This window comes from Peromyscus californicus, unplaced genomic scaffold (assembly GCF_007827085.1).
Source record: "Peromyscus californicus insignis strain IS unplaced genomic scaffold, ASM782708v3 Scaffold_12__1_contigs__length_115047231, whole genome shotgun sequence".
NCBI lineage: Eukaryota > Metazoa > Chordata > Mammalia > Rodentia > Cricetidae > Peromyscus > Peromyscus californicus.
In genome coordinates this window covers 25577081-25597867 of record NW_026294413.1, presented here as the reverse complement: position 1 = coordinate 25597867, position 20787 = coordinate 25577081, and the positions used below count along the sequence as shown (strand labels likewise).

General features: G+C 43.7%; 1 protein-coding gene across 1 annotated transcript; it reads left to right on the top strand.

Moving 5' to 3' along the window:
- Positions 1–1964: 1964 nt before the first annotated feature.
- Klf5 (KLF transcription factor 5) lies at positions 1965–19853 on the top strand. The gene is made up of 4 exons (XM_052732592.1): positions 1965–3009; positions 5191–6061; positions 7224–7283; positions 18031–19853. Exons 1-4 carry the CDS (start codon positions 2773–2775, stop codon positions 18207–18209), a joined length of 1347 nt encoding a protein of 448 aa, XP_052588552.1. The 5' UTR covers positions 1965–2772; the 3' UTR covers positions 18210–19853.
- The last annotated feature ends 934 nt before the right edge of the window (positions 19854–20787 follow it).

Genomic DNA, 20787 nt, shown 5'->3' with positions numbered 1-20787 from the left:
GAAGAGCATGGCACACACCTTGGGCAAGGATTACATTCCAATTTCTGCACTATTGTACAGGACTAAGCTAGTTATTTTCTGTGAGATTGCAGGGCGGGGGATTTGAGAGGAACCATTACTTACTTAAAAGTGGCAGCCCTCTTTCCCGAATCTTTATGCCAGAAGTGAAATTTAAGTAAATGCTGCCATATTTGAGCAAAAAGTAGATATTCAAGGATTTTAAAAACTGTAAATGCATCAGCTACGTAAACCAGGCCAAAGCCAGGCTCACCTAGACATTCTTTTTAAAAAAGTGGGAAAATAAAAAGCGACAAGGCTATAAAACTATGTTCTTAAGAGCGTGTCAGATAGTTTTGTGGGCTTTTGTTTCTCCAAAATGGAAAGCCTTGTAAGGAGAAGCATGTTAAAAAGCTAGTGTGAAATTTAGAAGGATTTCCAGTAATATAAATGGGTCTCCTTGCATTAAAAGTCATGACCCACTGAAACTGTGGTGACCGAAAAAGGGGGGGGGGCATCTAGATAGCTTTAAAAGCAAATTAAAATAAAGATAAATACAAGAGGCATTAACTTTAAATTGGATTAAACTGAAAGGGTAAAAGAAGAAACATTCTATTTAGAACTATCAATACCACATTCGGTGGTTTGCTCATATTATGAGCATTAAGCACTAAAAGTCTTCCAAAGATCATCTGTTGTTAAAAAGTTAAATCTGACACCAGTTCTATGACCTGTCTCTGAGCTATGTGATCGCATGATTGGGTTTAATAACAGAGAAAATGAGGCCGGATTTTTAAAGATGAAGGCTGGCCGCAGGAGATTGCTCACTGAGAGTCCTAGGTGCAAAGACACTTAATAAATAACACTCTGGTATCATGAACGCACTTGTCACTGTCCTCTGAAAGCGGCAACCACAACTATAAAAATGAATCAGTACTAACAGGAAGGAAAAGGGAGAAAAGAAATCGAGTTCACAGTATGATTTTATCTTTGCTGAAGAAGAAAAAGGCACGTGTTACTTTCTGTGCGTATTTTTTCACTTACCAATGTGCTAGAAAGGAGACCCATATCTCTGGTACACTCTTTGAGGTACATTTTTTTTTTCCTAAAAACTTTTAAGGCGATGGTTCACTGTGAAGTAATCAGTGTGCTCTCTCTAAGCACCCTGGTATAATGTGCTGTCAACATAGGTACATATGTAGTAATAATAGTACAGACATTTTTTGTCAGTTCATTGTTCCGGCTTCCCAATAAGCCACACAAAGCCATGTACAAGAACATTAAGGATTAAGGAAAATAGTTTCCTTTGGTGATTGCTGGCAAAAATTTTAAAAGTTAAAAACAAAACAAAACAAAAAAAAACCAAAACAACTCACCCTCCATTAAAACAACCTAGCAAATGGGTAGTAATAGATTTGCCTGTAACGTTCCTATTGGATTCCCAGTTTTCAGAGCCGTTGAGTGTCTGTGAATGTTTGTAGCTTCTTCGGTTCCCGTTTCGTAGGAAAAGGTGCCACTGTATTAGGTAGATGGGCTATGATTCTCATCTGAAAATATTAAACTCCATTTTCCCCCTCTGGAGACTACAGGGCTAGCAAAAATAAGCCAAAGATGTAATGTCTATTTAAATACCCGGTTGAGCTGGCTGTTGGTGCTCAAATTAGATTCCACGCTCCGGCTAGAATCAACATGGTTTAAATATTAAAAACTTCATAATTCATACAGCCAACCCCACCTCTTCCCCACGTACGGCGACGGAAGGTAGAAATGTCTGTGAAAACTTGTAGCTACTTAAATACCGCAGGGGGAAGTATGCCCAGGTTGGTATGCAAGGACTTGAAAAAATGCTTGACATTATAGTTTTTATTCAGGCCGTAAGGGATCTGCTAAGGATAGACAGATCCACTGCTAAAAACACAGAAATGAGAACTCCTTTACATGTGCTACTGTACTGCCCCTTGTTTTCCTCTAAAGTACATTTTGTATACTTAAAATTACACACTCATTGGACATGACTGGAAACCTCAGCCCCCCACCTAGCCGTCTTCTGTCCTCAGCTTTCGAGTTTCAGGTCCTTGCACAACACCTAAGACGTGCAATACTTTTTTTCGCCCTAATCCTGGCAGAAAACAGTTCGGAGAGATCTCCCTCCGCGTCTCCACCCTGATTCCCCCTCTTCCTAGATTCCACCCGCTCCTCTCTTTCCCTCCGCCCAGCCCTGTGCTCCGCCGGCCCAATCTGTCAGAGAAGTTGTGTACAAACTGCGCCGCAGCCCTGCGCGCGAAGCTCATGGCCCTCGAGGGGTGCGGTCGGCCCGTCGGAGGCGGGACCTCGCGGCACTTCCTTCCCATTGGCTAGCTGCTGGCCCTGGAGCCTTGCTATTGGCCACCACGCTGCCAGTCGGGTGAGCTGGTCCTGCCTCCCCGGAGTTGGGTGAAATAGAGGCGGGCGTCAAGTGTCAGTAGTCGCGGGGCAGGTACGCGCGCTCGCAGCTTGCTGGTGGAGCTCGGAGGTGGCGGGAGCGGGTTCCGGCGAGCGAGAGAGCTCTGGGGCGGGGCGGGAGAAAGTGGCGGCCAGAGGACCTCGGCGGTGACGCGTGGCCGAGCCCAGGAGTCCCGATCTACGTGCCCGCCTTCGTGAACCGCTGGCCGCCAGCCCAGGGGTCCCCTCCCCCCCGCAAGCGGCCCCGCGCCGAGCCCGCCGTCCCGCGCCAGCCCGGGCGAAGTGGGAATCGCGATCGCCCCGTGCCCCGCGCCTGTAGTCCCCCGATCGCCCATGGCCACGCGGGTGCTGACCATGAGCGCCCGCCTGGGACCCGTGCCCCAGCCGCCGGCCACGCAGGACGAGCCGGTGTTCGCGCAGCTCAAGCCGGTGCTGGGCGCTGCGAACCCGGCCCGCGACGCGGCGCTCTTCCCCGGAGACGACCTGAAACACGCGCACCACCACCCGCCTGCGCAGCCCGCGCCGCCGCCCGCCGCCGGCCCCCGGCTGCCCTCGGAGGAGCTGGTCCAGGTAAGCCAAGCGGCCGGCCTCCCTCCCCGGGCTCGGGCGTGTCCCGCCACTGCGAGGCGCGGGCGACAGGGGCCGCTCCAGGCTGGGGCACGCGGGAGCCCGGTGCCCGGGTGGGCAGCCCCGCCCTGCGCTCCCAGACGGGGCGCCGTGGAGTGGATGGGGGAGCAGGGCGGGGGCCCACCCCGATCTGCCCAGAGGAGGCTAAAGACAGCCGCGCGCTCACGCGCACCTTGTCTGTTTTCTTGCGTGGGGATGAAAGCTTGTATCCACGCTCAACTTGACTTAAAAGGCTTCACCTTGACCGCTCTTTCCCGATGGCGCTGGCTTAAGAAGTCCACCTGCTTGCGTCCTCTGAGATGAAGTAGAAACGCACATTGGAGCACTGGGGTTTCATACCCTAGAAAGGATTGTAGGGCCCTGTTTGGGAAACTAGAGTCAGAAGATCTAAGGTTGTACTAGACCACTGCTTTTTTTTTTTTTCCTTAAAAAGAAACACGCGCACAAAAAGGCCAGGGGTGTTGTTTTCTTGGTGTGCGCGTAAATTTCCTCCCGGAGTCGCGTTGAAAGCTGGCAGTTGGCTCCTACACTTGCCCAGCAGCCGAATTAGAGCAAGCGCCTGTTTCTTTCGCCCACGCACGGGAGTCATATAGCCCAGAAAAAACTTCCCGGGACTTTTAGCTAGTCCAAAGGAAAAAAAAAAATTGGAAACAGACCCACATGCAAACAGCTGGAAGAGCTAAAATCAGAAACCACTAACCGCCGCGGGAGCGCAGTACACGAAAGGGTTTAGTTCGGTTTATTTCAAGACGCTTGGTTTAATAGCCTCTTGCTGTATGCGTATTTGCACCCAGCGCCTATTTCGCGGGGTCTGCCAGTGTCGTCGTGCTTTGAGAGGACAGTGGCATTTGTCAGATGTGACTCACATGGCTAGAGCATGAATCTTTATTTTTAAGTCGTGCATATCCGGGAAATCCTGTCCGTCTTCGTCTACAACCAGATCTTAATGATCTGAGGTCCAAGATGGAATTCTTTTGAAATTTAGGAGCAAAAATAATGACTCCTGTGCACCGTTTGAGGTGCAGTGGTTTATTGTTTTGTGAACTATTTCATTTAGTTGGGTTTTGTTCTTTTTCTAACTTGCTTTTCAATGTCAAGAGAAATTGAGAGGAAAAATTAAGCTTTCGTTTATGTTGGGAGAGAAGAGAACTGGGAAAGGACCGGGCAGGCCGGAAGCTGGATTATGTTATATTTTTAAACAATCAGGGCCTGGGGGATATTTGGTTGTTTCACTTTGGCAGTTTTCTCTCAGGGGATAGCAGGAGGGTAAGGGATGACTGCGCTTTTTACAGAGGAAGGGGGAATGTAGCATTGGCCCACGGAGAGGACATGATAAATGTTTTGCTCATGACTGTGCTGGCAGTTCAGCAGCCTCTCCCCACCCACGGGCGTCTTAGCACCAGTCTACCAAGGGAGTGATTTTCTCCTTGATAATTAAAGATCTGTTTTAGATAGGGATATGAATAGGAACATTTCATTATTACATTAACCAATTACGAATCTGCTGGCTAAAATCAACATTTACATCAAACGTTGAGCCTGTAATTGTTTGGTTTTAGTGGTGGATACGAGGGTTTGCTCCAAACATTGCAATTTTTATTAATCAAAAAAGGCACTGAAATGCCCAGAGAACATTTTATATTAGACAAACCTGAGGTACCTGACTCTGCCCACATAAAAGCCCTTTGAAATATTATTTTTAAGATTTGCAAAGGTCCTAGTTTTCAAATAAAGCATGTTAAATGTAACGGACATGAACAGAATTGAGATAGTTTGGCAATACTCTGATACTATAACAGCAGATTTATCCTTCTTGGGCTGGGGTGAGACTTGATTGCATCAGAAAGGAATATGTTTTGTCTTTGCCCCCCACCCCACCCCGTTGCCTCTCACTCTTGTCCGGGGAGGATTTGGGGAGTGATTTTACTAAAGACAGGTCATACAGACTTTTGGTTAACCAATAATTACACAATTGACAATAAACTCCTATGTTTATAAGCAGCTCTTAGGAGTTGGCCCCAGCACTGGTGGTGTGAGTTTTTAGTAAGCCCTGTTTATTTCCCCTTCCTGAATGAATCCGTAGATTCATTGTATGTTTGTATCTCTCTTTTTTTTTTTTTTTAGACAAGATGTGAAATGGAGAAGTATCTGACCCCTCAGCTCCCTCCAGTTCCAATTCCAGAGCACAAGAAGTATAGACGAGACAGCGCCTCGGTGGTCGACCAGTTCTTCACTGACAGTGAGGGCCTACCTTACAGTATCAACATGAACGTCTTCCTCCCCGACATCACTCACCTGAGAACTGGCCTCTACAAATCCCAGAGACCATGCGTAACCCAGATCAAGACAGAACCTGTTACCATATTCAGCCACCAGAGCGAGACGACCGCCCCTCCTCCAGCCCCGACCCAGGCTCTCCCTGAGTTCACCAGCATATTCAGCTCCCACCAGACCACAGCTCCCGAGGTGAACAATATCTTCATCAAACAAGAACTTCCTACACCAGATATTCATCTCTCTGTCCCTTCCCAGCAGGGCCACCTGTACCAGCTATTGAATACACCGGATCTAGACATGCCCAGTTCCACAAACCAGACAGCAGTAATGGACACCCTTAATGTTTCTATGTCGGCCGCCATGGCAGGCCTTAACACACACACTTCTGCTGTGCCGCAGACTGCGATGAAACAGTTCCAGGGCATGCCCCCTTGCACATACACCATGCCAAGTCAGTTTCTTCCACAGCAGGCCACTTACTTTCCCCCGTCACCACCGAGCTCAGAGCCTGGAAGTCCTGATAGACAAGCTGAGATGCTCCAGAATTTAACTCCACCTCCATCCTATGCTGCTACAATTGCTTCTAAACTGGCAATTCACAACCCGAATTTACCTGCCACTCTGCCGGTTAACTCACCAAATATCCAACCTGTCAGATACAATAGAAGGAGTAACCCTGATCTGGAGAAAAGACGCATTCACTACTGCGACTATCCGGGTACGTGGTCTGTGAGTTTGAAGCATCAGGAGTGTTTGGTGTGGTGTGTGCTCGCATGCTTTCGTGCGCATGCACACGTTTGCACCGTTTTGAACCTTAGGCATGAAAATATATAGCAAGGATGTATTCGACAGTTCAAAAATAAATCACCTAGTTTCTCTTAGTATTCTAGTTCTGCATTTTATGCTGGCCTGTAGTTAGATAATAGTCTATTGCTTGTTTTATGTATTGAAAAAAAAATGGCTAGTCAGACATGATGGCTCATGCCTTTAATCCCAGCAGTGAGGCTGAGGCAGGAAGGGCACACGTTCCAAGTAGCCTGGGCTACGTAATAGCGAGATCCAGTCTCTTAAATAACCGTTTCCAAAAATAATTTTCAATGGCTAGACCATTCTAGCGAATAAGTTAACTTGGATTTCTTTCGCTTTAGTAGTAAATGAAACTTGGATTTCATTTGGTCTAAGAAATTGTGTCATTAAATTCTAACGTCTCCTGGAGATGAAATAGGGTGAGAGACAATAGGGTGGTAATGAAGTCAGAGTGTAGGTACCTCTTGGCAAGCACAAGGCTACTCACAGGCCAGATCTAAGAAAGAAGGGTTCCCCTTAGGGTGTGCTCACTCTCGCATGAGATACGTGACCCAAAATATGATTTGACAGTAATAAATATATCTCCAAGTTGCTGGCGTAAGAGTTTATGATTAATATAGGGCATAATATATTGACTGCATGATGTGACCTGACGTGCTAAATTAAAAAAAAAAATAGGAGTATAGAAAATTATAGCCATCTTGGATAATGACTTAGCACTCTCAGCTCTCTATCCACTAAGTTAAAAAATATACTGGGATGACTCTAAGTCCCTGAAGCTCATGTTATAGTAAAAAGAACCTACTGGAATCCAATCACAAATGTTCCGTTTGTTGCTTGACTGACTTACCCATGTTCTTTGATCCTAAAGTGATACATAGGTCGGATCACCTCTGCCTTCTAATAAGATCATCATGGGGGAGGGTGCCTTGAAAATGCTCAACCGAAGCGCCCAATATTATGTCTAGCACAAGAGATTTCATCTCTAAAGCCAGATTTAAAATCATCAAATGTAAAGGTTTCGAAGGGCCCTGGAAATGACAAGCTGTTCCTCCTCTGTTTCTTTTTTTTAGGCTGCACAAAAGTTTATACAAAGTCGTCTCATTTAAAAGCTCACCTGAGGACTCATACGGGTAGGTAATTTTCTTGTTAATTCTGTGAGTTGTGTAAATAGTGTAAGTGGCATTCATCCCTTTAAAAGCCAACACGTGTTTGATCTTTTCTTTCTTCTGTCAACTTTTATTTTTTAATGGCCTACCTTTTCAGCAAGGGCTTGGCTTAAAATTCAGTTCCCCAAGGAAGCCCGGTTGCAGGAGAGCTGATGTCCCCTCCGTGAGACCTTGCCCTGCCCTGTCACCTCATGTAGAATTAATGACCCCCCAAACGTAAACAACCGTGTTTACTAATGGATTTTAAAACTTTTTAATGGCAATGCTTATTCCTGTCTTGAAAGAAGGAAGAAAATTCTTGGTAAATCATCCTGCTTTAAGCTAAAAACCTTGCCACTTACCGGGCTACGCGCTCTGTTAACACCAGTGGCTTCAAATATGTGTGTTGAGTGTATTTGCTGTGTTTGAGACGGAGGTCTAAAATCTGTAGGGTGTTAAAGTAGGGTGGTCAGAATGAAGGGCAATGGTTGAAACATTGCTCCACACCCAACCTCAGTCCTTTCCTGATAGGTTTGAGAGGCCTCATCTTCAGGCTTGAAGCATCCTCTTGAAGCATGCTTTTAAGTTTAGTCTCTAATTTTATAACGATTTGTCTTGTTAAGTTCATAGTAGTCCTTTGCAGGAGCTATTAATTTTGAAACCTCATATCAAAAAACATGTTTAACGTGAAATTTGGTAGCATACTTTATTAAAGGGCTCCACATACCCGTAATATTTTCAAGTGTCTGGATAACGTTACTATTGTAATTTTCCTTAAAAAAAAAAAAAAAAAAAAAAGCCCTAAAGGAGAAAAACCAGATATAAAAGTGGCTGTAGTTTTTCCTCACATGCACCCTCCTTACCTAGAGTTCAAAGAATAAGTTTGCTAATAAAAGCAGTGACCTAGCAAAATGTATTATTCCATCATTGCTATGGAAACCAAAGTATTCAACAGTTCCTTTGAATGGGTTGTTGGATTAGTGTGAGGACTTGAATCTCCCTAGGCTAGATGTTACTATGGAAATTGAGTTTTGATAAATGAAGTAGTTATCTCTAACTGCTGCATTAAAAAGTAAAAGCCTTTGAACAAAGGTCAGTGCTGAAGCAGAGCCCTGAGAGAGTATGGTTGCAGGCAGTTTGTATGTGTTAGGAAGTAGTGCTTGATATCTGAATGCTAAACACTTACTAAAATCCAAATGGTGCTGGAGATAGTGTGGTAGATACCAGGGCTTTCCGAGAAAAGGCGTCTCTTGCATTTATCGGTGATAGGAATGGATTGCTTGGCCTGAGGTTTTTTTGTTTGCAGGTAATCGTAAACAGAATAATCCAGCATATAGTAAAAAAAAAAAAAAAATCGCCAATCTTAAGTTTCCAAAATACAATTGATAGGAGCCAGAAGATTCCATATACAAATTCTAAAAAAAAAAAACAAAAGCCCAAAACTAAAATATCCATTTTCTGGACTAGTGTTGTGTTAGGGAAACACTGAACTTGGGTTCTTGCCTGAGCTTTCGGTCAAGGGGAAATAGAAGTAGCTTAGAAACATTTGAGCTATTGTTCTCTCTCTCTCTCTCTCTCTCTCTCCCTCCTTCCCTCCCTTTTCTCTTCTCTCTTTCTCCTCTCATCAGAAGTCCTTGAAACTGGAGAGGAAGGAGGGAATGCATTTTCTGAGGTTAAAGTCCCATAATAAAGAAGTGTGCAATAGCATATAACGATGTAATCAACTGCTCATTGCAGGGATGTCGTCCGGCCGTATCTAAATAGCCTTTCCACCCTGTCAGGGTTTACTGCTCTGAATGCTTGGACCTGGCATCCTGGAACCTGACCTGCTGGCAAAGAAATTTAATAGTGGGTAGTTTGAACAATGCCTGCACTAATAAAAAAGCAAATGGAGGCAGAGGATCTAGACCTAGTTAGGGTCCCATGCAGCGACCTTTTCACTTGATTATAAATATTGTGTCCTTAAACATCTAATAAGTAAGACCATGTAATGTAGTTTAATAAAGTTTTGTTTGATAGTCTTTCAAATGCCTTGGGGAGGGTTTGTAGCAGACTCGTTCATCTGGCTAAACCCGTTCTTGGGTAATCATAGAGCATGGAGGCTTTCTCCTCATTTCTAGTTTCTAGACAATGCCTCTTAAAATTACCTGTGCTCGCCACCATTGTCCCTTCCTCCCTCCCTCCTTCCCTCCCTCCGCTCCTGCTCAGTGAGTGGACAGGAAGCCAGCAGAGCTTGTGGGCTGGTTTTTTCTTTTTCCTTCTAATGCCCAGGTCGAGGCAACAGTTTCATTTTTTTTCTGAATAGTATCTCTGATTTAATAGCTTGTCATGCATTTCTTTCTGTCCCGTTTCCTCCTACTTGGGAAACTTGTTAGGGGACTTTAAAAACTATATGGCGGCGCTGTGTATTTGATGGGATAAAAGAAATGCTTTTCTAATGGTCGCTGGCAGAATGTGAAGCACCCCAGCATTTCTGGAAAGTAATTGCAGTTGCTTTTAAATGTCAAGTTACCATATGTCTCATCCGACTTAAGCAACGAGAAGAACAGCCTTCGTCTGCGTTCTGTTTAATGACTTATTTCTGGGGTTCCAGGTAGTGAGTGACTCTAACTTGGGTTACAGAGTGAATCTAACCAAATAGCCTGTCAACAAGCCCAGCTCATGCTTCCTAAACTGGGACGAGTAAAACGCCAGTCTGCTTTTTGAGTCACAAGTACCATAGCATTCACGTTTTCTAAGTTCCTGGACTTGGATTTCTTTGTAGAGAAAATACACAAGAACTTAACACTCTTCTGTGTATGGTCACACAGATTCCCTGAGACATAACTCTCTGTGTTTATCTGTGTAACACTTGTGGGTTCATATAGGCATCCTTTATGTGGGTGAGTGGGTGCTTGTGAGTGTTATTTGTGATACATGTGCACACATTAATATGCTGTTTAGAAATAGTTACGGCCGCTTCTAGGCAACAGTGTCAATAAGTGGTCGTCTATTCCCAAGTCAAAATATTTGTACTTTTAATAGCATTTAAAAGAACATTTCATTGAAATCTTATGCCTTGTGATGTTTACAAGGGAGGGTGCACGTTCCCATCATTCTAAAATTTCTTCTGACAACCTTTCAAAAAACACAATTCTGCCCTCATAAATCACCATGATTGATTAAACTGTCTTCTGTAAACAGCTTACAGTTTCTGTGTTCCTATGCTTAATACTGTCTTCTAAAGACAACTTTCTGCATTCTAGGCTACATTAGCGATGAGCGACACCCCAGACTCCTCCCCAGAATTCCATTGGGAAGATGTAGATCACTTTTCAGCTTTGGCTTTCTGCAGCAAGGTAGAATTAGGAGTTATATTAACAATCTAGAAGCAACACTCAAGAGTCCGTGCACACAGCTTTGCTGGCCAGGGGTTGAAAAAGAAAAGAGGCAGTTAGAATAGAAACTCCCACAAACCAACATAGAGAACAAGAGTGCAATGAACCCTTGAGTATTGTACTCAAGATCTCCTGATTGATGGAGACGGACTGTAGCCTGTCTCTCAGTGTGAGGGACAAATCCCCACTTTGTCCCTTAAACTGCTACAGGAACCACATTATCTAGTGGCATTTATTTGTAAGATGTTTCCATGGTACTTTTAAGTACATAATTTAGGTTCCTGCTTTAGTTTGAAGTGGTTACTAAGGATCCTACGTATAAATGTAGAACCACATCTTTGCTGGGAACTCATTTTCCATCGGCTATATCAGACGTAGTTTTGATGATGTTGAAATCAGAGATGTTTTTATTACAGGCATTTTTTTTCCCCCTGAAAAGAACAACTAGACTACTCTATGGAAAGGAGATGAAAGCCTTTAAAAGAGAGCCAGGAAGGATTTCATGTCAGGCCATAATGGATGATGGAGACCGTACAGTTTGGCTCTAGAATAAATGAATATTAGTTAGATGCATGACCTGTTGTATTGGAATATAATTGCATAAGCAAAATATTTTGTAGCTATAGTATCTAGTGATTTTCATATTTAAAAACAGCACATTGAAAAGCATCACAATTCAGCATTTGGTTTTAGGCATTGGTATTCTTTCAGTGTTTTATTTCACTAAAAGCTTTCTGATATGTATTTTTTTTTTTTTTTTCGAGACAGGGTTTCTCTGTGTAGCTTTGCGCCTTTCCTGGAACTCACTTGGTAGCCCAGGCTGGCCTCGAACTCACAGAGATCCACCTGGCTCTGCCTCCCGAGTGCTGGGATTAAAGGCGTGCGCCACCACCGCCCGGCCCACTGATATGTATTTTTACATTGACTTTCAGGCTTGCTTTTTTTCTTTTAAGTAGTAGCTTAGAGACTTGTTGGTTTAGACCCCAGGAAAGGTATTTATGAGGAAGAAAGCTTAGAAACAATTTCTTTTTAATGACTCATTGGGAAGACTAAACTTTGCTTCGGGGACGAGTTCTTTCATCTGAAAAACATTTACATAGGAAATTGATCAAACATTGTTTCGGGATGATAAAGCGTATCAAAGGTTAAGTATAATTTAATTCAGCAGGCATTTTTGACTGGTTTTGTGAAGAATCCAAAGAATTAATCTCATTTTACCTTTTAGTTTTTAAGCTAGTGGGAGGAGACAGTTCCTACGTAGATGAAACACAATTGTTGGAATTGATAGAAGCAGTCAGCCGCGCGAAGGTCGGAGGAATGCAGACAGCAGTATTTAAAAATATAGATTTTAATTACCCAGGAATTTTCCTTTGCCGGGTATTTTTAGTTCTACCTGGTGGCCTACATCTTTTCTGGTGAAAGATGAGAAACAAAAGTCATGTCCTACTTGAGGGGAAATGGCTTGTCTGCCTGTGTAATTCATATTCATGGATATGTAACAAGTCTGATTAAGGACAAGGTACTGATTCAGAGGCACAAAGTGGCTAGCTTTTTGGCCTAAAAACATCTTCGTGGAATGAATTTCCCTTTGGCAGTAAGGTAAGCTGTTGGGCAGGAGAGCCGGGTGAAGCGCTGGGTGTAGGAAAGGGCATCACCCTGTCGAGTGAGTGGATAAAAACATTTCACTGGCATTTTAGGAGCTGTGGCATGGTCTTTCTGTACACTATGAATATGTGTATGTTTGCTTGTATGTTTGAAGTTAGTTTAGAACCTTACTAAAAAGAAAAGCAATCCAGAATGGCACCTTTCCGTCAGGAGCTTTGAGAATTTGGTACTTGAACTGTTGGTTAGTGCTTGTTTGGGGCTGAGAAGTAGTCAAATGTGGGACCCACGCTGCCTCCCTCAGCCCCCACAGCAAGGTCACCCTCCATTCTACTTTGCTTCAGCAGATGAGTGTGCTCTGGTCCCCAATAAGGCCATTGTTGCTTGTGACCCGTATTGTAGCCTTTCAGAACTACAGGGACTATTTCCAGTTCTATATAAAAAGACATTTGTTTACAGAGAATCTCTATCCTATGTACCTTCAGGATAAGGGATTCCAGTATTTTACCCTGAAGACACTCAAAGCAGAGTTCTGGTCTAAATATAGTCGATTACCCCAGTAGTCCTGAGCCTCACACCGGCCTCCTGCCTTCCTTCATCTTCATTAAGAAAATAAGTACTCAGACCTGGGCCAAACGTTGTTTTCAGAGAGCCAGTGGAGGAGGAATGCAAAACAAAGGGACTGTCAAGAACACAAAATACATCCCACCGTTAACATTCCCCCCTCCCTGCCCAGGGCTTCCTTAAACAACTCAAGTGCATTTGATCCTGGGAACTAAACCACCACTAAACCATGTGCTCGAAGAGCATGGTCTGGACCGCTGAGCCACATCCCTAGGCCAGTCAAAGCCAGCTTATGTAGTGAAGCTATAGAGCGCCGTGGCCATGGTCCCTCAGGTTTTCTGGAGGGAGGGAGTAGAAGGAATTGAATTTAGAAGAGTGATGAATTGAGAAATGTGATCAAAGGGGGGGGGGGGAGTTCCAGAATATCCTTTCCTCAGATGGACCGTTCTGACATCTAGGAAAGATTAGCTTTGGAAGTGAATCTTTCTCTGTTAGAAGTGTAGGAGACTGCTACAAACCGTAATAAAATCTTCTCATGGAAAAGTACTGGCATGGTTGTATTAAAAAAAAAAAAAGTCGACGAGCCTAAATCACTGTCACTTCTCAGATATGATGTAAATACTATTTTCCACGATTCCTTCAGTGGTTTGTTCGCCCCTCTCGGGTCTTAGAAGCAAATCTGACTGGTGAGCCTATTTAAGGAGCGAGCTCCCGCAAGTCTGTGATGGTAGGGAGCACAACTAGTGGTCAGGGACCAAATCTTCTATCAAGCTAGGTAGGCATTTGGTGCAGGTGGTGTCCTCTTGAATTAACGTTAGTTTTAGTTCTGGTGGCTTGGGGCTTTATCTTTATTATACATTGATTAGACTGTCTTTTTTCATCATTGAGAAGGAAACATATATAAATTTACTGTAATAAACCTTAGAGTTACCTCATTTCCTTTGTTACAACAGTCTATGTAGAACTTTCTAGAAAAGGACCTTGGTATGCGACTATTGAATATGTTCAACAGAGCAGAGAAACCTCCCATTCAATTGTAGATTCAGAATGCGGCCCCCCCCCCCCCCCCCCACCGTTTGGTTTTTTTAAAGACAGGATTTCCCTGGTCTTGCCTGTCCTGGAACTCTGTAGACCAAGCTGGCCTCACTCACAAAGATCTGCCTGCCTCTGCCTCCCGGGTTCTGGGATTAAAGGCGTGTGCTACCACTGCCTGCTGAGATCTTCAGAGAAGAAGAGATAACGTAGTTTTTTATTGAGGGTGTTTTTTGAATAGTTGGCGAGACAAGCATTCTTGAACCCAGCAGAAGGAACCTCGTTAAGGTTACTTCTGGATGGGGCTGGAAAGATGGCTCAGTGGTTAAGAGCACTGACTGTTCTTCCAGAGGTCCTGAGTTCAATTCCCAGCAACCACATGGTGGCTCACAACCATCTGTAATGAGATCTGGTGCCCTTTTCTGGCCTGCAGGGACACATGCAGGCAGAATACTGTATACATAATAAATAAATAAATTTTAAAAAAAGGTTACTTCTGGAGATTGACAGTGCTAGTACTGAACAGCTTCCAGGGGCCCCTCAAAAGATGAGGCTCTGTAAAGGGCTAGTCCACAGCACTGTACCCTGACCTCACACAGTCTAGGTTTTAAGGCCTTTTGTGAGTCCATTAGCTACCCTGTTGTCTTCACGAGAGACTGTAGAGTCTGAGTCAATTTGAACAATATGTATGTATTCATTCCTTGCATCATTGAAAGAGTGTAACAGTGTTTGCTAATGGAAGATTTAAGTGGGACATTAAAGAAAGTGGCCGTCCAGGACTCTTAGTGTGGAGCCGATGGGTCAGCTGCTAACTTCTGGAGTCCCTCTGAGAGGGGAAGGAGAGAAGAATTACCTGGCTCTTGAGCAGACCCGTGGAGGCTCCATCAAGCCCCGTCTCTTGCTCTGAGGTGTTTCTGCTGGAGTTCTTAGACAGCCTGCTAATAGCTTTATCAGCATGGGGCACATGCATGTTTAACTTGGACATATTTTCCAGAGATTAGGGCTTCTTCAGCCATCCCTCTAGCTCTAAGGGAGAGGAGAAAATGCACACTGTGAGATAAGGCGGTCGGTTTCCACACCACACAACCGGCCACTGTTTTCACTTTGCCTTTCCATAGTTTGACGCTAGCAGCGGGGAGGACTTGGAAATACAGTGGATGTTGAAAGAGCTTAACTAAGTATTTCAAATTGGTGGTATTGGACGGAGATTCTTTAAAAATCCAATTACTTTTGAAAGCTCTATCCTGTTGAAATATAACTTGGAGGAAGTCAGTTTGCTTTCCCAGAAGTACTGACCGTAGTGTTTCTGGCCGAGGAAGAAAGGCTTAAGTCTGCTTCTAGGCCAGAAATGGGGGTACCAGCTTCCTCTGCGATGTTTTACTTGAACAGTGTTGACACTTGAACAAATCCCATAGAAACTGCCCCAAGTGGGGGATAGTTGTCCTTGCTTTATAGTAAGTCTTGGCCCTGGTAACTGCCCTTCCAGACACTGGTGGTATTCTTGGCTGAATAGGCTGTAGATGCCCATAAATTGAGAGCAAAACCTCAAATGTTTTAGGAACTTTAATGGATACTGTATGTCAACCAATCAGTAAAGTCAACTTTACAAAATATTTTTGCAGTTTATTGCTTTGCAGCCAATAAAAACAGTGAACAAAAAGAGTCCAGTGTCCCCTGCTTCTAAAGTAAACTTGAAAATTTAGTTCTCTGTATGTAATTATTAAATTCAAAAGGCTTGAATGATCCTTCTTAAACTGAGACTCCCGAGGAAGTTTTTTTCCCCCTTGATTTAAACATCAGAATTAGACCTCTCCCCGTGAAATGACAGGAAAGCCATGTTTGTTACTGTGATTTATTTTCACTAGACATTTCTGTGTGAAGTTCTTTCTTCTGTTTGATTGACATCTCTGAGCCAGGCAGTTAAAGTCACCACTAGCGTTAAAATCCTTTCTGTGACTCCAGCATTGTGTGTGAATGTAAATAGAAGAGAAGTGACATTTCTGCTATTTAGAGTGTTAGTGTAACTTTCTAGGTTGAGTTTACTATGAGAGAGCAAGGTACATACTTTTAATTCACCAAATTGGGCTACATGGTGAAATATCCACATAAAAGATGTGTGGGTGCACACGCACACGCACCTGTGATGGAGGAGAAATCTAGAATTGAGATATGTATTTGACTTGACATTTTTGAAACAGCATCTTGCTATATATGCGTAGGCTGGTTCCAAACTCCTAATTCCCCTGCCTCAGCCTCCCCAGTACTGGGATTACAGGAATTTACCACCAAGCCTGGCTGAGATGTGCATTTTAAAAACTGGAATGGTTAGAAACCAAAAGGTGGTTAGTTGTAAGTATGCCTTACATCAGAGGCAGAAGATGGGGGAGCAGAGGGAAGGCTAGGGTGTAAGGCTATCCTGTAAGTGAGGGTGCGATGCCATGGGGCCAGTTTCATTGATTCATGCTGGCCTTTGCTTCTCTGTCTTGTGAGGTATTAAGTAGTTTTGGATGTTAAGTGGCTGGCAAATTTGGGAGAACATTAGGAATCATACAAATTGTACAGTGGGATTGGCTCAAATATCAGCTCACTGTTGGATGCAGAAGGCTGGGGAAATCAGAAGAAATTGGGCCAGGTTTTTAGATGTCAGCCGAGCTCCCCGAGGCCTGGCCTTTTTGTTCCATTTGTTGTAGTCCACAAATTTTTCTATCCTGGACAATTGCCAGATTGTTCATAGAATAAATTTGGTGAAGGCTGAGACACAGGGTATTTCTGAATAGCCCTGGCTGTCCTGGAACTCATGATGTAGACCAGGCTGGCCTCAAACTCAGAGATCCATTGGCCTCTGCCTCCTGAGTGCTGGGATTAAAGGTGTGCACCATCTCATAGACCAATGTTGATAACCTTTGGGGAGCAACACTGGGCACCACAAAGTTCAGTACACTAACAAATGCTAGTGGCCCTTCCTTGTCTAACATGCTGGAGGACACAGGTTCAATCCTCAGCTCTCAAAACAAACAAAAACAAACTGAAGAGGTCTGACCAGACGACGGTGAATGCCTTTAATCGCAGCACTGAGAGGCAGAGGCAGGGGCATCTCTGAGTTTGAAGCCAGCCTGGGCTACAGAGCAAGTTCTAGGACAGCCAGGACTACACAGAAATTCTGTCTTGAAAGAAAAAAAAGTCTCTTACCAATGTGAATTGGGGGCTGGAGAGATGGCTCAGTGGTTAAGAGCACTGGCTGCTCTTCCAGAGGACCTGGGTTCAATTCCCAGCACCCACATGGCAGTTCACAACTGTCTGTAACACCAATGTGAATTGATCAGTACCAGACTCTGATGTCCTTAAAGAATTTATATTAAATATCAAATGCAAAGACATTTAGATAAAGCAATGAAATTTTAAGTTATCTGGTTTGTTTTGCTTCTGTCTGCACAAAGTATGTGCAAATAAATGTGTGTGCTGGTGTGAATATAAAGACAGTAGAGTGAGACGACCAGTGTGTTAGCACACTCCTGTAATCCAAGCATTTGGGAAGTGGAGGCAGAAACTTCAGGAGTTCAAGGTTATCTCCACCTAGGTAATCTGAGACCTGTTTGGTCTACATGAGACACTTCTAAAAAAGAAAAAGGAGTCCACAGCCTGTGTGTGCCAGGCTCTGTGCTGGGAATCTAATTCAGATAAAACTAGGAGCTTCATGGTGAAGGTGTGATCTGAGCAGCTAGCTCCCTCACTGGCATTAGCCATCATTTTTTACAGTAATTAAGGTTTGATTATGGAGAATCCTTATTTGTAAGATGACATCATCCAAAGGCACGTGCTCACTTTAAGGATTTATTGGTTCAGGTTTACCTCAGATAGGGACACCGATCTATTTTGCATTTGCCTAAAAATTTCCATTCTTCAGCCTTCCCTTCACCTCCATCTCAGTATCTTTAGTATGTAGACCAGGCTGGCCCTGGGTGTTGTGAAAGGCGAGGTGGGCCACGCCCAGCCGGTCTTCTGAAAGACGCTTAGATTGCAGGTGGCATCCCCCATGGAAGGACTCAAGAGGACGCTTCTTCGCCCTGTTCCGTTCCCAGTGGGGTGCGGAGTGTGCTGTGCGCCCTGCGCCTGGTCTTGGCCGCAGACCACCTCACCTTGTCTCTTCCTTGTCACAGGTGAGAAGCCCTACAAGTGCACCTGGGAGGGCTGCGACTGGAGGTTCGCGCGGTCGGACGAGCTGACCCGCCACTACAGGAAGCACACGGGTGCCAAGCCGTTCCAGTGCGGGGTGTGCAACCGCAGCTTCTCGCGCTCCGACCACCTGGCGCTGCACATGAAGCGCCACCAGAACTGAGCCCTGCCAACCGCCAGCCCGCCCGCCCGCCCGACGCCTCGCAGTCCGCTCCGCCACCCTTTCCACCGCAGATCTAACTTCATAAAAAAGAGAGAGAGAGAAAAGAAGCAAAAGAACTGGAAATGTATATTTTGTTTATTTGAGGCCACAGGGAATACATTGTATTAATACCAAAGTGTTTGGTTATTTTGAGAACCTGGAAGCTTGCTGTCATGCTCACACTGCTGGCTTTTAGTCCAGCAAACTTCATCTCCAGACAGGCAGCCACATCTCAGTATGGGGAACCGGTGGGGGCGCACAGGGTGCGTATGCTGTTTCTATACAGACTGCACACTCAATCATTTGTGACATTATTTAGCATAAACAAACCAGTTGGCAGGCACCCGGACAGACTGTCAAGATTTTACTTGACGTGGACTCGTTTTTTTCTCAAGATTAGATTATTTCCATAGCGGAGGTACACGGTGGTGTACCTGGCAATTCACAAATAGCCATTGAACAAATGTGTTTTTGTTTTGTTTTTTTTATATGAGTTGCCTATATTTGCTATTCAAAATTTTGTAAATATGCAAATCAGCTTTATAGGTTTATTACAAGTTTTTTAAGGATTGTTTGGGGGGGAATCATACTTCTTTTGAAAATAACTATGAATACACTTAAAGTTAGAATTTGTGGTTAAGATACCTCTCAAAAAAAGTTACCAAATCCATTTCTTTGGGGAGGGAATAATCATTTGAATGAGTAAAATGCAAATTTCACTCTGATTGAAATAAGATTGTTTATTTTAAATATGAAAGATTTTTTTTATATGAATTTAAACTGAAGAGCTTAAAGATAAAGTTACAATACACAGACATTAAAGTTCTTACCATACGCTAAACAGTATCATTTTTAAGTGGGGAAGGACTGTGGCTGTCATATATGTCCTTGTTGAACTTAGAACTCTGTTTTCACTTGTGGAAGCATTGAATTTCTGGTGCAGTGTTCTTGGACTGGGACGTTTGCGTTTGCTCATGCAGTACTGTTGGTTAAATGACAATTTATGTGGATTTTTGCATGTAATATCCAGTGAGACACAGTAATTTTATTGAAATTACAGTGCAGTGTAGTTAGTCTGTTCATACTGACTCGGTGTCTGCCTTTACTATCAGTGATGTTGAAAGCTTACCAATATGCAATATCATAGGAATGTGACGTTGATGCTGTTAACCAAAGGGCAGAAATCAAGCAAAATGCCAAAAGCGGTCTTAATTGAAAATTTTAATTTTTGTTTTTAAAATATTGTTTATCATTATTTATTTTGTGGTAATATAGTAAGTTTTTTTTTTTAGAAAACAATTTTCATAACTTGATAAATTATAGTTTTGTTTGTTAGACAAGTTGCTTCAATGTGTAAATAGGTGACAAACTGATGTAAATAGTTTTGTAAGAGGCTTCCAGATGTTTATACGTGGACACATCTACATCAAAAGCGTAAATGGGCTGCTGTTTTGCTTCTTTGTCCCTTATTTTTGTATTGTGGTCACTTCCTATGCAAATATCGGAGCAAACAGCTGTATAGTTGTAGAATTTTTTGAGAGAATGAGATGTTTATATATTAACGACAATTTTTTTTTTTTTGGAAATAAAAGTGCCTAAAAGATTTATATGGTGCCTTCTTTACCTTCCATAGTAGATTAAGAGCAAATTTTAATCCTAAAACCAGCTCTTTCCGTGGGCCCACAGAGAAAGCCCAGGGACCTGGGTGCACATCAGGTGCATGTCTGTAATCCCAGGCTCTCAGAGGCTGAATTCAGGGACACAGGGAGATCCTGTCTGAAAAGACAAAACAAAACACTTTGAATCATCCCTCCTTTAAGACATAAAAGGATTTATTATGAAATTCAGGCTGGGTGTGTATCTCAGTTGGTAGAGTGGATCGCCTAGCTAGCATACACAAAGCCCTGGGTTCCTACATCAACCAGGCAGTGGAGGTGCCCAGCTGTACTCTCAGCCCAGATGGAGACAAGAGGATCCGAAGTTCAAAGTTACCCTTTGCCACAAAGTTCAAGGCTGTGCTGAGCTACCTGAGATCCTCTCTCAAAACTATGAAAATAGGGCTGGAGAGATGGCTCAGTGGTTAAAGAGCACTGACTACTCTTCCAGAGGACCTGGGTTCAATTCTCAGCACCCACATGGCAGCTCACAACTGTCTGTAATTCCAGTTTCAGGGCACCCAACCCCCATGGCAAAACACCAATGCACATAAAATAAAAATAAATTTAAAAACTATGAAAATAAAAACTATGAAATAAAACTATAAAGGGTACATTTCTGAGTACCTCACACACACTGTGCCAGTTGGAGGTGCTGACTTAAGCTTGTGTTATTTTGAGAGATTGTATTGTCAGGTGAAATTTTGTTTGGAGACAATTCCTCTATGTAGCCCTGGCTTTCCTGGAGCTAGCTATGTAGACAAGGCTGGCCTTGAACACACAGAACCACGTGCCTCTGTCTCCAGGGTGCTGGGATTAAGGGTGTGTGCCACCACACCCATCCAGGAATGGATTTTTGAAGTTGTAATTTATTTCCCCTCAGT

Bases quoted from the DNA above. Each gene is read 5' to 3' on its own strand.
- Klf5 (XM_052732592.1), top strand. From the start codon at position 2,773: ATGGCCACGCGGGTGCTGACCATGAGCGCCCGCCTGGGACCCGTGCCC. The intron at 3,010-5,190 runs GTAAGCCAAGCG...TTTTTTTTTTAG, and splicing joins CCTCGGAGGAGCTGGTCCAG to ACAAGATGTGAAATGGAGAA. The intron at 6,062-7,223 runs GTACGTGGTCTG...TCTTTTTTTTAG, and splicing joins TCACTACTGCGACTATCCGG to GCTGCACAAAAGTTTATACA.